This window comes from Geotrypetes seraphini, chromosome 19, assembly GCF_902459505.1.
Source record: "Geotrypetes seraphini chromosome 19, aGeoSer1.1, whole genome shotgun sequence".
Classification (NCBI taxonomy): domain Eukaryota; kingdom Metazoa; phylum Chordata; class Amphibia; order Gymnophiona; family Dermophiidae; genus Geotrypetes; species Geotrypetes seraphini.
In genome coordinates this window covers 7,050,271-7,071,456 of record NC_047102.1, presented here as the reverse complement: position 1 = coordinate 7,071,456, position 21,186 = coordinate 7,050,271, and the positions used below count along the sequence as shown (strand labels likewise).

Here is a 21,186-nt window from a genome sequence, read left to right as displayed (position 1 = left end):
TCGTAAAAGAGGGGTATAGTAACCCCTACTTTACTAAGGTGCACTATGTGTTTTAGCGTGTGCTTAGCGCGCACTAAATCTACACGCACGCTAAACGCTAACACATCCATAGACTAACATCCACGCCTTAGCGTTTAGCGTGTGGTTAGTGCGTGCTCACACCTTGGTAAAAAGAGCCCTAAGTTAAGACAGCTTTGGAGGAGTGAGTAGATAATGCTGTACTGATTGTGTGTGCATACGTGATGATGTATGTTTACTTTGTAAACCGCTTAGGTCTTAAGCGGTGTAGAAATTTTTTAAAATAAATAAATGAAAAGGATTGAAGGTTTTTGACCAATGAAAGAGAACATGATCCAGACATAACCAACAGACATTATTTCAGTCTATGGTTTGGACCTCTGAGGTCTTTCCCTTCATCTAATATAATAAAACCCTAAGCCGTGCATGCGCACTCCCACCTGCGTGCTCCCGTTTTCCGTGCGCTGTAGGGCACCTCAGGTAGGAGTGCGCAAGTGCGCGAATCTCTCTCTCTCTTTCTCTCTTCCCCCGAGGTGGATGTCGGCCGCGGCGGCTGTCGGCAGCTGCAGACCGCAGTGGCTGTCGGCGGCTGCAGGCCTCATTACAAAACAAAAAAATTTTAATGAGGGTGATCGGAGGAACGTCCCCTTCCGAACGCGTGAATGGCTAGTGTGCGATTCCGACGCATGCGCAGACCATCTGTAGATAATAATAATAATAGTTTATTTTTATATACCGCCATACCCAGGAGTTCTAGACGGTTCACATCAATCAATCATTAAACATAAAAATAGATATTTAAAATTGAAATCATTTAAAATTTCGGCAAAGTTAAAAGCTTACAGTGGGAAGATACAAACGTCTAGAGCCGCGACTTTAAAAAAAAAAAACTTTTAATAGCCCAGCAAGCCCCATAGGCTCGCAGAGCGGGGAAGGGCAGGAGAGTCGGGGCGGCAGGAGAGATTCGGGGCAAGAGCAGGGCAGCGAGTCGGGGCGGCAGGCAGGAGAGATTCGGGGCAGAGCACGAGATCGGGGCAGGCAGGAGACAGCAGGAGACAGGGCATCAGATTGGGGCAGAGAGCAGGGCGGCAGAAGGCAGGGCACTCAGAAAGGACCTGAGCTACTGGTCCTCAGCAGCTTCTTGTGTTGATCGGCCAGCCCAGTCGGTTTGCAAGATTTCTGTAGTGAATCGTGTCCCTGCCTACTTTGCATGCCGTTCCCCTCATTTGCATGCACGGATCGGAGGAGAGGTAAGCGAATCTGGCCGGAGTACAATCGGGCCGCAAAGGGATCGCAAACCGATCAGTACACGATCAGTTTGCTTAGTGAATCTAGCCCATAGGCCTTTATTACAGGTGCCTAAATTTAAGTTAGGCACGATTCTGTATAATAATAGGTGCCTAAGTATGACTGACAAGAGATAAGTGCCTAGATTATAGGCGCTTATCTTTTTAGATGCCTTTTATAGAATTTCCTCCTGAAAGCTCACATGGGTAACCACAAGCTAATTGGTTGACGCACAGCGATGTAGCTGCACTAATTGATTAGCTCAGATCGCACCTACATAGTGGTTAATGCAACAGCCTCAGCACCCTGAGGTTGTAGGTTCAAATCCCACACTGCTCCTTGTGACTCTGCGCAAGTCACTCGATCCTCCATTGCCCCCAGGTACGTTAGATAGATTGTCAGCCCCCCCAGGGCAGACAAGGAAAATGCCCGAGTACCGGATTGTAAACCGCTAAGATGACTTTGATAGGCGGTATATGTAAATGACTACAAATAAATAAGTAAACAATGCTTTAGGAGTGGATGAGTAGCCTAACGGTTAGTACAACGGCCTGGGGGACTGGGTTTGATGGCCACTGCAGCTCCTTATAACTCTGGTACACTGTGAGCACAGCAGAACAGACAGGGGAAAATGCTGGAGTACCTGGCTGGTAGGTGGTAAATAAATACATGCACACCCCATAAAATAAATTAATAACATAAATATAAATTCTGTTTTGTAGCACGTGGGATGAACTGAAGTAAGCATGTGTTAATCCTTGTTGCAGCTTAGAAAAAGGACCTCTTTGCTTTCTGAGGGTGGTTTGAAAAGTTTGGTAAAAAAAAAAAAAGCAAGTGAGGGCTTTACACTTGGTCCAGCGAGTTTCTGTTTTTATTGCAAGCTGTTTTTCCTACAATACAAAAAAAGCTGGAAACTCGCTGAACCGAGTGTATAGCCCTCACTTGCTTTTTTTCAACCAGACTTTTCAAACCACCCTTGTAGTTGTTGATTATAATTTTTAATCTCACCCTAGACCCAGCTTTAGAGTTCTCATCATCAGTCCTCCATGCGTTGTTCATTTCAGACTGAGGTTCAGTGAATGTAAAGGTGGACAAAACCCTTTCGAGCAAGTAGCCTCCTCTCCGTCGGAAAGCTCCCTCCTATTCCTGTCTTGATTTTTCTTTCTGGGCACTCAAATTTTTGATTAGACCCATCTAGGTGAATTTAGTTATCTCCATGTTTATTTTACCCAAACACAAAAAGATAAAAATTGGCTACATTGTCACTGAGGCCCTCTTTTACTAAGGTGCGCTAATCGATTAGTGCTTGCATGTTAGTCTATGGACGTGTTAGCATGCGCTAATTAGTTAGCGCACCTTGGTAAAAGAGGGGGTGAGTTTAGGCAGCGACCTGATTAAAAAAATACCTGAAAGGTTCACCAGTATCTACATCATCTGAATGTTTTAACCACATTGAATTCTTCTGATTCACCCAGTGTGTTTTGCCACACAAATATTATCTAAACAGATGCTACAATGGAAAATCAGACCTGCTTTCCTTTGTGATAGAACTAGGTTAGATGTTTTGAAAATAAACGGCATGCACTAGTTCATACATAGCAAAACAACGCCTATTTAAGTTATATTTTAAAAGTTCTAACACTGACCCAGGTGACAAAGTTTCGATCAGATTTTGCCCTAAAAAAAACTGTTGCTGTAAAAATTTTAGCAAAAGATTTGGGGGCTCTTTTACAAAGGCGCACTAACGATTAGCACGTGCTCAATGCTAACGGGCCCATAGAATATAATGGGCAGCTTAGTGCGTGCTAAATCAGTTAGCGTGCCTTAGTAAAAAGACCCCTTTATGTTTTTTGAACCAGCAATAATTAAATGCGAGCAGCAATTTTCCTGGAGAAGACGCCAGACCCAGACGGCTTTCCTTTCGACGTCAGGAAACTCTTTTCTATCCCAGTTGTCAAACTACTTGTCGACACAGAATGAAAACATGCAATAAAGCGTGAGGGCAGTTTGTACTTATCTCAATATTTCATAACAAGAAAATAATTGAAGATTAGGCTATTAGTTGATATCGTTTTTGAATACAAATGATAAAATAAAGGTTCAGTTTGGGCAATTTCTTTTGAAAATTGTCTATAGGGATGTGCTTGCATTTTGAAAGGGGAAAGAAACAACAATTGAATTCTGGGGTCTGGATCGTTTTCAAAATGAAATGGAAGAAGTCCTGAACAAAATATCCTGTATTTCATGTTTTCCATTTCAATCTGCTGCCATTTTTATACACGATGAAGCCGGAAATAAATCACCAATGAAAAGAATGAACAAACGCCTGCAAACCCTTACTCCTGTTCTCAATGACCCCATTCAAGTAGGCATTACGTTACAAGCAAAACCATGCTACCGACCGTGTAACATACGGCTTAGTTTGATCTCCTCGAAACAGCTTTTTCCTGCTCTAAGTACCAAGAGAGCATTTCACAGAGTGAAAGCCTGGACGTATCTGGCCATGGTCCTACTTTTTGGGAAACTCAAACCCACACAAGTGGAAGACTAGCCCTAATGGCTGGGGCAATGGCTGAAAACCTGGGGAACGGGGGATTGGTTTTCACTACAGTTCCTCGTGACCCTGGGCAAGTCACTAAACCCTCTATTACTCCAGGTCCAGAACTTACACTGGTTTCTACCGTGGCCCAATGAGGTAACTGCTCCGGTGATCATAGAATTCCTAAGCTCAGAGCAGTTACCTCACTGGACCGCGGTAAGAACATAAGAACGTAAGAATAGCCTTACTGGGTCAGACCAATGGTCCATCAAGCCCAGAAGCCTATTCTCACGGTGGCCAATCCAGGTCACTAGTACCTGGCCAAAACCCAAGAGTAGCAACATTCCATGCTACCGATCTAGGGCAAGCAGTGGCTTCCCCCATGTCTTTTTCATTAACAGACTATGGACTTTTCCTCTGGGAACTTGTCCAAACCTTTCTTAAAACCAGCTATGCTATCCACGGCTTAATAAAAGGAGCCCTTAAATTGTGAGCCCACTAGGGACAGAAAAAGGGTCTACACCCGCAGAAAGGTGGTAAATCAAATCTATGACCTTTTGCCTCTTATAAGCCCCTTGGGATGTGCATCCATCTGAAATGATATAGTGATTGTCAACTGCATATTCTAAGTTTTTTCATATTGTTGGCCAACAAAAATAAATACCCCCCCACACACACACATACACACAATTTTGTGTTTATTCTGTGCTATTAATAATGCAGATTTTCTGAAACAGCGAGCATTCTTTGTACAATATACTCATTTTCGAAAGCATGCACACTCCGAATGATATTGTTCCTATGATAACGTAAGGGGGAAAAAAAACCTTGAACAGAATGGACATTCCCAGAGACAAATGAGAAATGACACGAAACATCAATTTCTGGCTGCACACCACCTCTAAGCCACTTCTTTTTTCCTCTGCTGAAGTACTCGTTAAAATATATGCCAACATGCCCACCCTCCAAAAAAAAAAAAAATCTGCCTGCAGCTAGAAGGATTCTAAAAGGTGGGCCACGGAAAAGTAGCCAGCCTCTGGTGATGGCATGACAAGATGAATGAGCAAGTGGATTGCTTTTATTTTATTTAGCATTTAGTGCGTGCTAAATCAGCTAGCCTGCCTTAGTAAAAAGACCCCAAAGTTTTTAATTGCAAAAATACAAATTAAGAAAAACGAGCTAGCATAGAAACATTTTTGAATCATTCAGCAGATAATTAGTTCTTTGGTTTGCCAATACATTCCATGACTGAACAGAATATGCAGAACACAGGGTTATATCAGCTGTGATCATTGCTTCTCGTGAAGTAATTTCGTCTGGCCCCTTAATCGTGGGAAACATTGAACAAAAATCACTCCCTACCCAATAACGCAATAACCTTTCAAGTTCAGCCCAGGTAGCAATAAAGGACACCGATGTCTAAAAAGCCCAGGCTGGAGAAAGCACGGCCTGAAATATGATTTCATCTGTGTAAAGTACCAGCTCAGCTTTGATGAATTCTCGTATATTGTTCCGATTTGTACTTAAAGAAATTCTAGCCCTGTCAGGTCCAAAACATAAGCCAATAATAGAGAACTAAATGGGCCGCCGCGTGAGCGGATCGTCGGACTTGATGGACCTCGGTCTAAACCGGTGAAGGCATTTCTTATTTTCTTATGTTCAACCTTAAATGTGATTTTTATCATATCAATTGCAGTGCTAGGATTCATAGTATCACAGCTATGACTACAATGATGGGATGTCTCAAAATACCAAATGCTAATTAAAAACACTCTACTAGAATGCTTGCTCAATTGGTCTATTTACATTATCTTAATTAATGAGTTTGTTCAAAATTGCATAAAATCCCCCAGTTTACCAAAAATTTAGAATATTGGCTGCATTTCTGCTTTCTTCAAAATGGACTCCTGACATTCACTTGTTTTTTTTTCTGCCACTGGTATTTTGAAAGCAACCAAACCTTTAGCTAAACCTATTCGGTATGCCTTGGGTGCCCAGACTCCTGATGGGGTTTCTCAGGAAAGGCCAAATTCCAGAGAATGATTTATGCCCTGCAATGTCAAGTGTGTTTGAATGCAGGATGAGGGAATCCAGTGGTCGCAGAGAGGGAATGGAGCTGATTCCACCCTCCTCTCCTCACAGATCTTCTCTCTTCTCCATACTTCCCTTCAAAATCAGCTGTGCCCTTACAACACCCTGGAGAGCCAATCTGTAGCCTCTGCATTAATCAGAGATAACTCGCTTATAATGAGGAAGATCACCACAGCGACGACCCTCAAATAACTCCTATATTTATTTATGAATGAGAGAGCTCCGAGCAAATATGGGACAAGGCTTATTAAATGCTCATAAGACAGATCTTCAGTAACGTGATGACCTAAATTGCTCTTTGGCAATATAGACGTCAACCCAAGTTGTACGCGGGGGAAGTCCTGAACTGCTGATACATCAGTTGCATCATAATATTTCTCTAAATATGAAATAATGCTTCAAGAAAGCTTCTGTATATGAACGTCCTACTGCTCAGTGATCCCTCTTAACTAATCACAGTTCACAATAAGCCCAATAAAAAATGCGCAAACTGAATTGCGCTATGATACCACGATGACAAACGCCAAACGAGCCCGTCTCAAATCACTAACCATGCGGCTACATTTTCAAGTAGAAGTCCGACGAGCCTCGTTTCGATTCTCTGCCTCAGGGACTATCTCCACAAACTGCCAGGCAGCCTGGGTGGCATTACGGCGCCAGAATTGGCCACTGGCTTCACGCAAGTCAAGCCTTTGGATCACGTTAGGCCATTTTAAGTCTAGACGGTTTTGTAGTAGTTGACTCCGGCTCACTTTGTGCAAAAGGCCGCCCCCCAGAGCGAGAAGGCAAACACAACACACGACAGGGCTAACTTTGCTGCCTGTGCTCAGTCTTACTGGAACGATAAGAATAATATTATAGCTTGCAGCAGGAACGCAAGAGGAATCAGCCCTTCTGCATTTTTCTATTGAACTTTGTATAAAAACTCATTACAAGTGCATTAACTTTTCTGGGTTGCATCTTTGTGGTGACAACGTCTTGTTCCATAAACCTCTTTACAGCCATTGTCGATTGGGTCAGTTGGGGGGAGACTCATTCTGAAAGGGCACAGACGACAGAAATTTCAGTTGCAGGTCCACGATTGGGGAACCAGTTGTCAGGTCGCTTGAGATTATGTAGGCAGTTCAAATCTTTTAAAAAAACTTACTTATTTGTACGAGCTTTTTTTCTACAGCAAAATGTTGAGAAGCATTCCTTGCTGACTGGAAATGTCTTTGTGAGATTTTATATTTGAAATTTTAGAAGAGGGAATGATTTATTTATTCAGTTTTCTATATCGTTCTCCCAGAGGAGCTCAAGCATTTTTCCCTGTCTGTCCCTGCAGGCTCACAATCTATCTAATGTACCTGAGGCAATGGGGGGGGGGGGATTAAGTGACTTTCCCAGGGTCACAAGGAGGCTGTAGCTTTAACCACTGCACCACACTTGTTGCAGTCTGTTTTGTTGTGAAGATTATGTGAAATATTCTCTGTTTGTTTTGTCGTAATCTGCCTAGGTTGTAGGCAGAAAAGAAATTTTTTAAATTAAATATAAAATAAAATTATTAATAAAGATACTGTACTTAAAATAAACCTCATATCCGATCCTTAGCAGCGATCAACGGACCAGCCGTTCCTTAATAAATACGCTTTAGCACAAGTACTTTCCGGCAATGGACAAAAAAAAGTTACTGATTTCCAAGTAATGCTCTTCCCGCCTGCCCCATACAAATGTTCCGGTGTGAGGCAAGTGGGCTGCATGCCATTCAGTTATGTTGACAGAAAAGGCAGGATGAAACTGATTTTCACTTGATTCCCTGCATTCTCTCTCAGGTCATCCTTTCACGCTGCCAAGTTTGCCATTTCTTGCTTTCTTCTCGGCAAGATTCAGGTCAGGAGCGGGAGCCGTGACCGTCGTCCCTGCCGTCTGACCACTCACAGTGTCTTGAAGCAGACGGTTGATCGGGAATCCCCTGACAACGGTGACTGCCGCACGACGCAGGTCAGAGACACAGCCACACGCTTGCGGGAAAACGATTTCACCTGACATTTCCTGCAGTCTATGCGTGGCAGAAAATGCAAAGATTTCATGACACAACATAAACATTTAGTGCGTCTTGGCACACGCTAAATTCTAATATACCACGCATTAGCATTTAGTGCACGCTAATTTTTAATGTGCGCTAAGACACACTAGCGCGCCTTAGTAAAAGGACCCATTATTTCTATATCGCAATACCTTGAAATTCTATACGGTTTACAAAAAAAACTACACATATACTTTACAGTGGAATGTAATACATGACGGCAGATAAAGGCCAAATGGCCCATCCAGTCTGCCCATCCGAGGCATCCACTATCTCCTTAAGAGATACCACGTGCCTGTCCCACGCAGTCTTTGTCTCCACCACCTCTACCGGGAGACTATTCCACGCATCTACCACCCTTTCTGTAAAAAGTATTTCCTTAGATTAATCATAGGACACTAGAACCGCAAGGCACAGGCGGAATAGAAATCCCTAATGTAATGTAATGTAATGTAGTATTTCTAAATGGAATAAAAGCATCATATCTGTGCTCTTATCTGAATAGCCTCCATGCAAGGCAGAAGCTCTTTCAACCCTTCTAATAGCCTGGACGACTGGTCTCCTGTTGAGAAAGCTCTGAGACTTAAAACGCAACTGGTTTCATAGAGGCATACAAGGAAGACACGGGCACGTACCTCATTTAACGGGTTGGTCTGGCTGCACAGAGAGACGGGGCAGAGTGCAAAGTGCAGCCCACTCCTGCAAGGTATCAGGTGAACGCACAGATGCCGGGATGTCACTTTGGAAAGAAATATGGACCGAGCATTAATTCACAAGAAATTGGCAGGATCTCCAACAGAGAGCGACAGGCAGCCAATGGGGGATTTCCCTAGGCCACTTCCTTTTCTGTTCATTGGTTCCAGAGAAATAAAGCGAGATCAAAACCCTTTGACTCATTTGCATGTGGGTAACTCACACCTTGAGTTCAAACCAAACAGGTTTGACGGGGTCACCGTCAGCACTCGAGCTCAGATCCCGAGCTGGTGATATACTGTTCAGTACTCTTGTACAAGGTGGAAGATGTGCAGGCCGGTTTTCCTATTAAACTCATCTCTCCTGGTCTATATTCAAACTATTATTTTAAGTAATTCACTATTTACATTACATTGAGGAAACTGCGTGAAAATGTTCATAAGCAACAGACTGTCCCCTTCCTCCCAGGTATAACACTTCGGCGAATAAAGATCCACTATCTAGGCCCAAGTTTCCAAGCTTATTCTATAATTTGATTAATGGCCTATTCCAAGTTCTAGGCGATGTACAATTGCTAAAATAACCAAATATGGGTAACGAATTACACAGACATAAATCTAAGCAAATTAAAATGACAAATACAAACATTCCTATACAAAGTTTAAATCAATTAAATTAAATCATTTATACATACGATATCAAAACAGAAGGGAAAATTATTAAGGGATTACAATCAGTGTTTTAATTCAATATATTTAAGGTAAAAACATTAGGAGGGGAAACAAATATAGTTTGTAATGAAATATTAGATAAAGAGAGACAAAAGCATTATATTTATTCACTAAAAGCATCTTTAAAAAGAAAACTCTTAAGTTTGGTCTTGAATTTGTCCAAATTCTTTTCCTCTCTTTTCCTATATTATTTTATAATTATTTATGAACCTCTTTGATCTTTGGGGGGCAACGTCATCAAATGAGTTAATTTTGCACATACCTCACCCCTAAACGCTAAAGTATTTTGTTTCCAACAGTGGCCAACCCAGGTCACAAGTACCTGACAGAAATCCAAAGAGTAGCAAAATTCCAGAGCTGAGATTGTGATGTCATAATGCCTCATTTCACCAATGCCTAAGAGACAAACTCATCAGTGATGTCACAATGGCTTCATCATCCTATACTTGGCTCACATAACATAAGAATAGCCTTACTGGATCAGACCATTGATCCATCTTGCCCAGTATCCTGTCTTCACAGAGGCCAATCCAAGTCACAAGTAGCAGCATTCCATGCCACCAATCCAGGGCAAGCAGCGACTTCCCCCATGTCTGTCTGAATAACAGACTGTGGACTTTTCCTCCAGGAACTTGTCCAAACCTTTTTTAAAACCAGCTACATTAACCACATCCTCTGGCAATGCGTTCCAGAGCTTAACTATTCTTTGAGTGAAAAATATTTCCTCCTATTGATTTTAAAGCACTCTCAAAGAGGTGGGCTTTTAACTGGGCCTTGAACACTGCCAGAGACGGAGCCCGCCGTTGGGATTCGGGCAGCTTGTTCCAAGCAAACGGTGCAGCAAGACAGAAGGGACGGAATCTGGAGTTGGCAGCTGAAGAGAAGGGCACAGAAAGGAGGGACTTACTAGCTGAGCAGAGCTCCCCCGGGGGGGGGGGGGGGTCATAGTGGTAGATAAGTGCAGAGAGAGAGTGAGGGGCAGCTGAGTGATTGCATTTGTAGGTCAGAAAGAGGAGTTTGAATTGTATTCGGAAACGGGTGGGAAACTAATTAAGCGACTTTAGGAGAGGGGTAGCATGAATATAGTGCCATAAGGGGCCTTTCTGAGAGGGTTCTAGATAGAATTGGGATGAAGAGTAGCCAAACTGTTTTGGGTGATTTTGCCTCTACCTGGGCAAAAAGGGAATGGTTTTGATTCCTGCTCTTTCGGGTGGTGTGTTCAATTCCCTCACTGTGGCATTTATCACTTTACCAGCGTTCCTCCTCTCCCTCTTTCCCAGTACCGTAGACTGACTTTGTGTTCTAAACCGTAAGGGACTGTCGTGCTCAGTGAATGAGAAAGGCGCAGTTGGCTGGTGACCCAGAGAATAGGGAAATGCGCAGTTGTGTAGGGACAGGATGGAAGAGACAGGGAATCTAGGAACGTTTCCCAGGTAAACTTCTAGGTGTTTCCCCTCCTGCAATGCTGTGGCATTTCCTGATAGACATCTTGTCAGAGGCTGGACCTGTGAAGGGAAGATCTCTAGTCACCATTTCTACAGCTAAGGACAAGGGATGGATGATCCATCAGGTCCTAGAACCCTCCAGCCAGTTCTCCACTGATGTTGCCAAGGACTCAATAAAAATTAAAGAATTTTCCACCTTCTAATTTAGTTCTGCATAGCTGAGCATATTTTAATATTTCAGATTCATGTGTAGGGCCACTGTTTGGCTATTTTCACTGGGTAACGAACGGTCACCACCATGTAATGCAATGAAACCAACGGAGACAAGCTAAGGCAGGTTAATGTACTTAATGGAACCCTCCGTTAAAGAGTATAGCGGTGTCTATTCCAGGGCTGCGGGCATAAGAAAGAGACTGAGATTGAACCGTATCCAAACCGTACTCATGGTTGGGTTCAGGATCTATTCAGGACTTGGAGACACTGTAGGTGATAATTTGAAGTTAATATTGTGGATAAGGGATAACTTGTGTTTTAGTGGATGCCCCCAGTACTCAAGACACCTTGGAAGCTCCTTTTTAAACTTTGGCCATCTTTGAGTGGATTAATTTATGGACTCCTGATTCAGGCTTTTCAGCTGAAACACGGCCCGTGTCAGGTCCGGTTTCATGCTCCATTTTATATGGCTGCCATTGAGTCTATCTTTTGGCTTGAAGGTCTGGTCTTCTCTGCTTTTTTCTGAATTTTCCTTTTAAAAAACAAGTTGCAGCAAGGACCGATCTCTGTGGCTCACCGGTGATAACATCCTTTTCCTCAAAGTGAACTCCACTACACTCTGTCACCTGTTATGCTACTTGGCATCTAGCTAGGTATTTGGGACTTAGGTTGGCCACTGTTGGAAACAGGAAACTGGGCTTGATGGACCTTCGGTCTGTCTCAGTATGGCAGCTCTTATGTTCCTATGTGAACCTAGGACAATGAAGCCATTGTGACATCACTGCTGAGGTTTGCTCTTAGGCATTGGTGGAATGAGGCATTATGACATCACAATCTCAGCTCTGGAATGTTGCTACTATTTGGGTTTCTGCCAGTTACTTGGTTCCTGGGTTGACCACTGTTGGAAACAGGAAACTGGGCTTGATGGACCTTCAGTCTACAATTCTTATGCTCTTATCATTCATTCAACCAGTTCCTAAGCCAATTGGTCGCTTTAGGACCCATACTGAGGGCATTCAGTTTATTTATGGGTCTCCTCTATGTCAAAAGCTTTGCTAAAATCTAAGTACACCACGTCTAGTGCTCTCCCTCGATCCAACTCTCTGGTTACCCAATCAAAGAAATGATTCAGTTTTTTCTGACAAGACCTGCCTCTGGTACAACCATGCTGCCTCCGGTCCTGCAATCCACTGGATTCCAGAAAGTTCACTAAGCTATCTCTTAGATGTGTTCTCATTAATTTATTTACCACAGAGATCAGGCTAACCAGACCATATTCCTAACTTCCTCCTTCCTCCCACTTATGTGGAAAGGGACCACATCTGCCCTTCTTCCAGTCCTCCAGCACCTCTCCCAACTATTGAAAATGTCAGCCAGAACTTCTCCAAGTTCTTTCAGTACCCCCAGACGTATCCATCTGGCCCCATCACTTTGTCTACCCTTAGTTTAGATAGCACCTTACGAACACAGTCTTCTGGTTGCAGATGCCATGGGGAGGTTTTCATCTTCCCTTGGATAACAGTAACGAACGAGATTTTGTGAAGTTGCCAAATATATTCTGCGAAAATAGACTGGCTGCCCTCCTCTGCAAGATCTCACCTCTTCTGTTCCACTTGCATCTTTTCCCCATATTCCAGCTTTCTTCCCTGCATGAGTTCCTAGGAGAGAGTACTAGCTGCTGCATGATGTGAATTCACAGCGTGCTCCCAGGCCTCCAGTAGCTTTATCTCCTAGCTCTGTGTTAAAGTTGGTGAGTGGCCATGGGCTGACCTACCTGTGGGCAGAATAGGTGGAATCTGGGCTCACAGAGAGGAATGTCAGTTGCCACGTTGCCGTCCCTTGCATTGCCAAGTCTGGCTGGCTGTTAGCCTTCCTTAAATAAAACCAGCCAATGTAGTGAGATACTAGATGACTGAGAGCTCGAAGCTGGTAAGAATGAGATAAGCGTTAGGGCTTACCAGCACCAGCACGTGAGGATGCAAAAGGATGCAGGGCAGACTAGTTGTGGGGCCCTTATTTGCAGAAATCATTAGGGGCTGAAAGTGAGAACTGTGTGTGAAGGGGCAGAGTGTGACACAGTGGTCGAAAATACAGCCTCAGCACCCCGGGGCTGTGGGTTCAAACCCACGCTGCTCCTTGTGACCCTGGGCAAGTCACTTAATCCCCTCATTGTCCCAGATACATTAGACAGATTGTGAGCCCACTGGGACACAGGAAAAAAAATGCTTGAGTACCTGAATAAATTAATGTAAACCGCTCTGAGCTACAGTATAGAAAATTGAATAAATAAATAACATGAAACGTTTCTGTCTCTGGTAACCAGAGCTGGTATTGTGACATCATAATGTCTCATTCCACCAATAACAGCCAACCTCATCGGTGATGTCACAATGGCTTCATTGTCCTATACTTGGCTCACTTTTACTACACTTTGATTTCTAGAGTGGCGTAGTGGTTAAAGCTACAGCCTCAGCACCCTGAGGTTGTGGGTTCAAATCCCTGGCTGCTCCTTGTGACTCTGGGTAAGTCGCTTAATCCCCCCCTAGCCCCAGGTACATTAGAAACACTAGGACAGACAGGGAAAATGCTTAAGTAGCTGAATAAAGTCATGTAAACCATTCTGAGCTCCCCTGGGAGAACTGTATAAATAAATAAAAACACAGATGCTCCTTATTTTATCCATTCATCCTTGTTTCTCTTATTCAGAACCTATTCAAGAGCACAATGGTCAGTCAACTATATGCAAGCAGAGGAACACTGCCATCTTGTGGGCATGCGATGGTGGTTTGAAAAGTTTAGTAAAAAAGCAAGTCAAACGTAGTCTCCTTCGAGGGCTATACACCGAGGGCCTCTTCTATTAAACTGCGCTAGCAGTTTTTAGCGCAGAGAGCCGCGCTGCTCCCGGCGCTCATTGAGTTCCAGTGAGCGTCGGGAGCAGCGCGGCTCTCTGCGCTAAAAACTGCTAGCGCAGTTTAATAGAAGGGGAGGTGGGGCCAGCGAGATTCCAGTTTTTCATATCATCGGAAAAATGGCTTACAAAAAACTGGAAACTCGCTGGACTTAAGGTTCCTTTTACTAAGGTGCGCTAGGGCTTTAACGCGTGAAATAGCGCACGCGCGAGACCTTAATGCCAGCATTGAGCTGGCGTTAGTTCTAGAAGCGTAGCGCGTGGTAAATTTCCTTCGTGCGCTAAAAACGCTGGCGCGACCTGCGTAAAAGGAGCCCTTAGTGCATAGCCGTCATTGGAGGCTACGTTTAACTTGATTTTTTACCAAACCTTTCAAGCCCCCCCTTGTGAACTAAATCTAAGAAATTTGGTTACCGGTCCCCAAACGTGGAATGAGGGAAGTGGGACAGCTGTGACAGAGCAAGAAAACAGGATTGGTTAATAATATTGGGCAAAATTAGAACCGGTGAACTTCTGAAAACAAAAAGGTAAGCCTCCAGACACGAGTGACGGTCTGAAATTCTGGAACTTTCTGAAGTTTTGCCTCTGTAATGAGTATTTTAATGTGGAAACTAGATATTTATGTAGTGCAGCTGAGGGTATATATTAGTTTTACATATCACATTTCATTGTAATGGGTCAGTCAGATTATATGGAAATGTATTTTTTATTGTAAAGTTCTAGTCTAATTCATTCTGGATTGTTCTTGTGACCAAAATCTATCGCTCGATGCTCAAATTAATGCACTAGTTAGGAAAACTTATTTTATGCTATTGGAAATTGCGATCGATTAGGGCAGTCTCCGTCGAGGGCTCGACACGTAGTCCAGGCCATTTTCCACTTTTTTTCGCTCCACGTTTTTTTCAGACAGAATGAAAAAAGTGGAAAATGGCCTGGACTAACGTGTCGAGCCCTCGACGGAGGCTGCCCCGACTTTGTTGGTCGGGCTGAGAACTTTTCAGCGGCCCCTCGTACAAGCCAATTCATTTGCAATGCTCTTGCCAGCGCTAGAAACAAAGTTTGTACTGAATGGCTCCATTGTGGTCTCAAATTAATGGAAAATGCAGGGCCACGATGAACAAGTTTCTCTGCTTTTCCAAGCGCCATCGGAGAGAACAATGGCTTCCATTCACCATGACTGGATTTGACATCTTTGCAGATCAAAATAAAAATCTTAGCACGATTAGCAAGGAAATGTGGGACCAGATCTTCTCAGGTAAGGCTACAGTAATTAATACATGAATTGTCATTGTCTTCAGAGAGCTGACAAGAAGCATCGGGATAGCCATGAGGACAATGTCTCCTCTTGTTTCATTGCATAGCACCTGAAAGCATTTTGTGAGCTATCACCAGCAACATCAAAGCCCTAGTGCCAAAACTGTTAGAGACATGACAGCCGTGACCGTTCTTTTAGTTCTGGGACCTCGCTGGCGCATAGCAAAGACTTAACTCTCACACTGTCGGTTCATTTAGTGGTGCAGATTGATGACACTTCTGAGCGATAAGCTTAGGGGTCCTTTAAGGCCACCTAACCGATTTAGCGCGGGCTAAATGCCAAGATGCCCATAGGATATAATGGAGGCCTTAGCATTTAGCATGTGCTAAATCAGTTAGTTCACCTTCATAAAAGGGCCTCTCAACTTGCTCCGTGTTCGGCAGTTCCTTTTCTTCTACCCCCGTAGAAAAGGCGCAAAAGGATTTCAGTGAAAATTTCCACTTTGGACTCTGTAGGGTAATATTTAAACCGGCGACGTTGGGATAAAATCCACAGGTACAGTACATCCCCCGAAATTCGCGGGGGGTTCCGTTCCAGGAGCTCGTCAAAGCAGCTCCTGATTGGTGTAGCCTGTCTTTAGTTCCCGGAAGAGGTGGTCAGAAAATACCGCGAATGACGGAGTTCGCGATTCGTGAATTGCGAATTCGGGGGGGAGGGGGGGTTACTGTACTTTTTATCTGCAGACCTTGTGCTGTAATGTCCTGTCTAAATTAGACTGTAAGCTCTTCTGAGCAGGGACTGTCTATTGTATGTTAATATGTACAGGGCTGCGTACGCCTTTTCTGCGCTATAGAAATAATAAATAGTAGTAGTGTGTGTAATTTTAGATTCAGGCTTGCCATAAGTTCCCACAGACATTTGCACCTTCTTTATATATGTCACCTTAGGAAGGCCAGATGGAATAGGGGGCGTGCGATGAAGTTACTAAGTAGTAGATTTAAAACAAGCCGGAGAAAATATTTCTTCATACAACGTGTAATTAAATTCTGGAATTGATTTCCAAGTAGGGTTATCATATGACTCCAGAAAACAAGAGGACGGATTGAGATATCCAGATTTTATTTCCAATGCAAGTAATGGAAGTAAAACCCAGATGTCGCAATCCATCCTCCTTTTTCTGGAGCCCTGTGGTAACCCTAGTCCAGATAAGCTTGTCAATGGGATCCAGATTCCCCTGACAGGATTCAGTTCTGGGTTTATCCCACGGCATGCAGGGAACGCAAAATCATGACAAGTCTTTGCATGCCGTGGGGTAAACCCAGGCCTGGATCAAGGCCATCAGGAGAATCTGGATCCATTTGGCAAGATCTAACTGAATTATAAATGTGAACGGAGCTTTCCTCCACATCGCGTCGGGCAGAAGGGCATCTGTGCATGCGCGGAAATCCTCCTGCCCGACGAGAGCAGGCAGCGGGGCTGGGAATGGATGGGTATAGGGGGGTCCGGATTTTCCAAACGGAAAATCTGGTAACCCTAATTTTGGAGACTTCAGAGCAGAGGGAATAAAGAGGAATGTAAATATCACTCCTTTTTATTTGAAACTCCATTGGTTGCTGATAGAGTCGAGAATTCTGTTCAAATTTTCTTGTATTTGTTATAAATCAGTTTCGGGTTTGTTACCAGGTTATCTTGTGTCTCATTTTTCTTTGCGTCATGCCAAAAAGACCACACGTAGAGTGCACTTGTTTTCATATCCCTCCATAAAATCCTGTCGTTATAAGAAATTCCTTGAGAGAGCCACTAAATTGAATGTATGGCTTGGAAAAATGATGTTCAAGATCTCTTCCTATCTTGATTTTAGAAAATTTGGAATCTTAATGCATTCTGCTTCATTTTTTCAATCAAGTTCCTTATATTCAACTTGATGTATTTTATCTGTTTGATGTATTACTTCTTTTCCTGCATTATATTGTAAATGCTTTCTGTCTTTATCTGTTTTTAAGTCCATTATTCTAATTTGTATTTTATCTGTATCCCATGTATTAGCTCACCTTCTTGTGAACCACCTAGAACTTTTTCAGTATGGCGGAATATAAGAATAAAATTATTATTATTATTAAATTTCATATCTGAATTCTTCCAGCTACAGCACATCCTTTCATATCTATTCCCAGCATTTTGTGTATCCAATACTGAATCATTCAAATTGTTTCAGTAAAATTAATGGCTCCACATCAAAGCAGAGTAAGCATGACGTTAGAAGAATGATACATCGAGAGCTCAAGGAGTTTGGAAGAAACTTGGTAGTCTCTATTTCAATATCCAAATCTTATGACTCATCCTTTAATTTTATGAGTTAATGAACTACACCATATAATTAACCCTTTACCACAGACTGTTTAAATGATACGTACGAGAGTTTTTGGCCCATCCCTTATTGGCAGTGGGGAACGTGGGCGGCTCCCGGTAAAGCAATGACACTTCTCGTCAGCTGCCTTTGGAAGATGCAGCTTTTCAGAATTCTCTGCTTTGGTCTGTGACCAAAACCATTAGCTAGAAGGCAAACCAGAGGCATTCAACCAGTATGAAAATAAATGGACGGCTTTATCCTCTCTTGCAACTCTCTAACCATCCGGCATTGGTAGTGTGACCATATGGCTCCAGAAAAAAGGGGACGGATTAAGACATCCGGGTTTTACTTCCATTGAAAGCAATGGAAGTAAGGAGAACAGATTGAGACATCTTGGTTGCTTTCAATGGAAGTAAAACCCAGATGTCTCAATCCGTCCCCTTTTTTCTGGAGCCATATGGTCACACTAGGCATTGGTGACTACAAGGCGTGGAATGGGATCCTATGGGCCAATGGGATGCACTGCTCAACATTTAAGAAGGGGGGGAAAACATAATCACATTTCCTGCAATTAAGAAGGAGTTTTGTGGCATTTTAAACAAGCTGAAGAATATGGATTTGGGTAGCAAGGAGACCCAAATAAAGGGATGTTGTAGTAGTCCAGTTTAGATATCACCAGTGCAAGGAGGAGAAGCCGGAGTACAGAATGGTCAAGGATATCCAATCTAATTGAATCTTCTATTTGGGTGTTGTGCATACTTATACAGGCTCAAGGCGACTTACAGAGAGAAGTGAGGGGAAAGAAGGGAGATGGGTGGGAGGAGAAGGGAAGGGGGAGAGGGAAGAGGGGAGAAGTGGAGATTTAGGAGAGAAAGAGGGGAATGACATATTGGGCTGGAAAACTTCTCATCCATTCTCTTTTGAAGAAGCCTAACCTAGATCCCTCTCTACCCAGGGTTACCATTTTTCAAGCCGCAAAAATATGGCCACATGGCCCCACCCAGTTCTGCCATTGGCTCCACCCCAGCCCTTCCCAGTTCAGCCTCCAGCCCCCCCCCCCCCAACAAACCTCCTCTCTTCTTCCCCGACACGCTCCGACTGTGTCTGGAGGGCATGGCGCATGCCTGGATGTGTGTGATGTCATCTGAGCATGCTCAGATGCCCTCCAGATGTGGCCATTCATTGGGGATTCCAAAACCCGGACAAGCTGCCGGGTTTTGGAAACTCCATCCGGGACCCCAGAGTGTCCTCTAAAAAGAGGACATGTCCAGATTTTCCCAGACATCTGGTAAACCTATCTCTACCTGCTAATTACAAACCCATTTCTAAGTAATCTTCCTTTCCCTTCTAAGCTCACTGAAATATTGTTTTTAAACTACTTCAACATGTTGAATTATCCCACGTTCTTCACCTGCATCATTTTGGCATCCCCTATGGGAGTGGCCATAGGGAATGATTCTTTATGGAAAACTTGTGCCTTAAGTGGACGGTGGTCGTGTTCTGGAATGTTGCCCACCTCACTGCTGTAACCTCACACAAGCACTTTCCTGCGTCTGTACGCGATTGTGAGGTGCAGAGGAGAGGACAATCGTGTGCAGACGCTTGCGTGAGGTTACAGCAGTGAGGCGGGCAACGTTCCAGAACGTAAGGTAACCATTGGAGGCAGTGCAGCTTGTGTGTGTGAGAGCTGAAGGCGGTTGCGGACGCGACCGCCGGACTCTTAAGGCACAAGTTTTCCATAAAGAATCATTCTTTATAATACCGAGGGCCTCAAAATAGTTGGTCCAAAATCTTGTCTCTTGCAGTTGATACTTTGATAGTTTTTCACTTTCTGCATCTTGCACTCCTTAATTGCTTCTGATAATTTCAGATTTCGGATAATCCACATTTTGGATTTGTAGGTACTTACCTCATGCAATGTTGTCATTTCTTTAATAAGACATTAACTATTTGTTCTGCAGCCCTCCAAGTACCTACAAATCCACAATGTGGCCCTGCAAAGGGTTTGAGACCGCTGCTATAAGGCCAGGTGCGCTCCTGTTTGCCTATCAGCTTGAGACAGCTCCCACCACTTCCAATGGGTGGATCAATGACAAGAAAGGATTGCTCCTACCCTTGAAAAAAAAATCACTCTTCTATTCTTATATATATTCCGCACTATCCTCACAATAGATTCTAGGCGGATAACAACTATTTAAAAAAATATTGTGTCCATACAAAATTATTCATTAAAAATAAAAAGGTTTAGGAGCTGAGAGCATCAAGGCCGAATCCAGGAAGAATCTTTTCTAAGTGGGGAGTACCCTACTTCTTAAAAATACAAATTAAATTTGTTTGTTTTCTTTTTTTTAAAAAAAAGCATTGAAACACAATGGAAAATTAGCTCTTTCCTTTCAAAGGAAGCACGGCCTACAGACAGACAGCTTCAGGCAGGAGTGAGGAGACAAGGTGTAGCCTGAGTTCCACCCTCTATGACGTGTGCATCATTGATCTCCCCACAGCACAAGAGAGATTCTCTGGCCCAGGACTGAAACTTAACAGCTCAAAGGAAAAAAAGCCTCCCGAACACACCTGATATATGGCTATTTTATCCTCGCTCCTCAGGGACTAATCTGTAAACAAAAAGGAAGGGAAACTTTGGAGTAAAGAGGGGAGAGGGTGGGGCCGAAGCCAGGTGTGAACTGTTGGAATTGGATCCGTGTCTCCCCTGCCTCCTTCTCACACAGATGCCCAAGAGGGCCTGGGATAGGCACGTGGGATCTCTCGGAGAGAGAAAGAGATAATGGTTATTGTGGATGGGCAGACTAGATGGGCCATTTGGCCTTTATCTGCCATCATGTTTCTATAACCATAAAATTCTATGACATCACAATGCAAATGTAAAGAGTCTTACCCTATAGGAAGACGAAATGCAAATGTTAAGAGCCTTAGCCAATAGGGAGAGGAGGGGATACGGTAGTGGATGCTCTGGATGTCCCATTTGGTCTTTATCTGCCATCATGTTTCTAAGTTACCCAGTTCCAGGCTGTGGATTTTAGGACAGTCCTAGATGTCTGACCACCTCATCCTGGTGCATTTTGGGGCTCGCAGCACTGATTTCAATGGGTATCCCACACTGCTTTTGGGGTGTAAGTTCAAAACTAGGACTGGTCAAAAAGTTTCCAGCTTGGAATTCGGTAACTTGTTGGCATCTCTATTCTCATGCTGGTGATCCTCCATTCCCAGCTGTTAGTGAGCATGAGTGGAGAATAGCTGGTGTTTCAGCCATTGGAGGATCGTTGGGGTAAGGTGGAGGAAGAGAAGGAAGAGTAGAGAGAGCGTGTGAACATGTGTGAGGTACCTTAGATGGATTGTGAGCCTGCCAAGACAGATAGGAAAAAAATACTTGAGAACCTGAATGTAAACCACCTAGACAACCTCCATTGATAGGTGATATATAAATAAATAAATAAACTGATGGGTAGAGGATAGCTGGGGGCTGGGTTTGAAGACGAAGGATGGAGAGCAGGGCTACTCAATTTCAGTCCTTGAGGTCCACAGGCAGGCCAGGTTCTCAGGGCATCCACTATGAATATGCATGAGAGAGATTTG

The 21,186-nt window shown here is 43.5% G+C and overlaps 2 protein-coding genes across 5 annotated transcripts in view; one reads left to right on the top strand and one right to left on the bottom strand.

The window, feature by feature from the left end:
- The window catches only part of EHF (ETS homologous factor), a 37,097-nt gene extending 28,312 nt beyond the window's left edge, over positions 1-8,785 (bottom strand). The window contains exon 1 of one of the 3 annotated variants that reach the window (XM_033928914.1): positions 8,636-8,785. Coding sequence is in view for 1 of the 3 variants with exons in the window: in XM_033928913.1 (XP_033784804.1) it covers positions 6,487-6,489 (3 nt within the window). In the remaining 2 variants the exon portion in view is untranslated. Of the gene's footprint in view, positions 1-6,486; positions 6,506-8,635 lie in introns of those variants that run through there. The other 2 variants (XM_033928912.1, XM_033928913.1) reach the window with 2 other exon arrangements.
- Positions 1-21,186, top strand: part of ELF5 (E74 like ETS transcription factor 5) — a 52,339-nt gene that overhangs the window by 11,094 nt on the left and 20,059 nt on the right. Inside the window, exon 1 of one of the 2 annotated variants that reach the window (XM_033928917.1) lies at positions 14,444-14,517. The exons of the other annotated variant lie outside the window; for it this stretch is intronic. The gene's annotated coding sequence lies outside the window, so the exon portion shown is untranslated. Of the gene's footprint in view, positions 1-14,443; positions 14,518-21,186 lie in introns of those variants that run through there. 2 annotated transcript variants of the gene reach the window in all.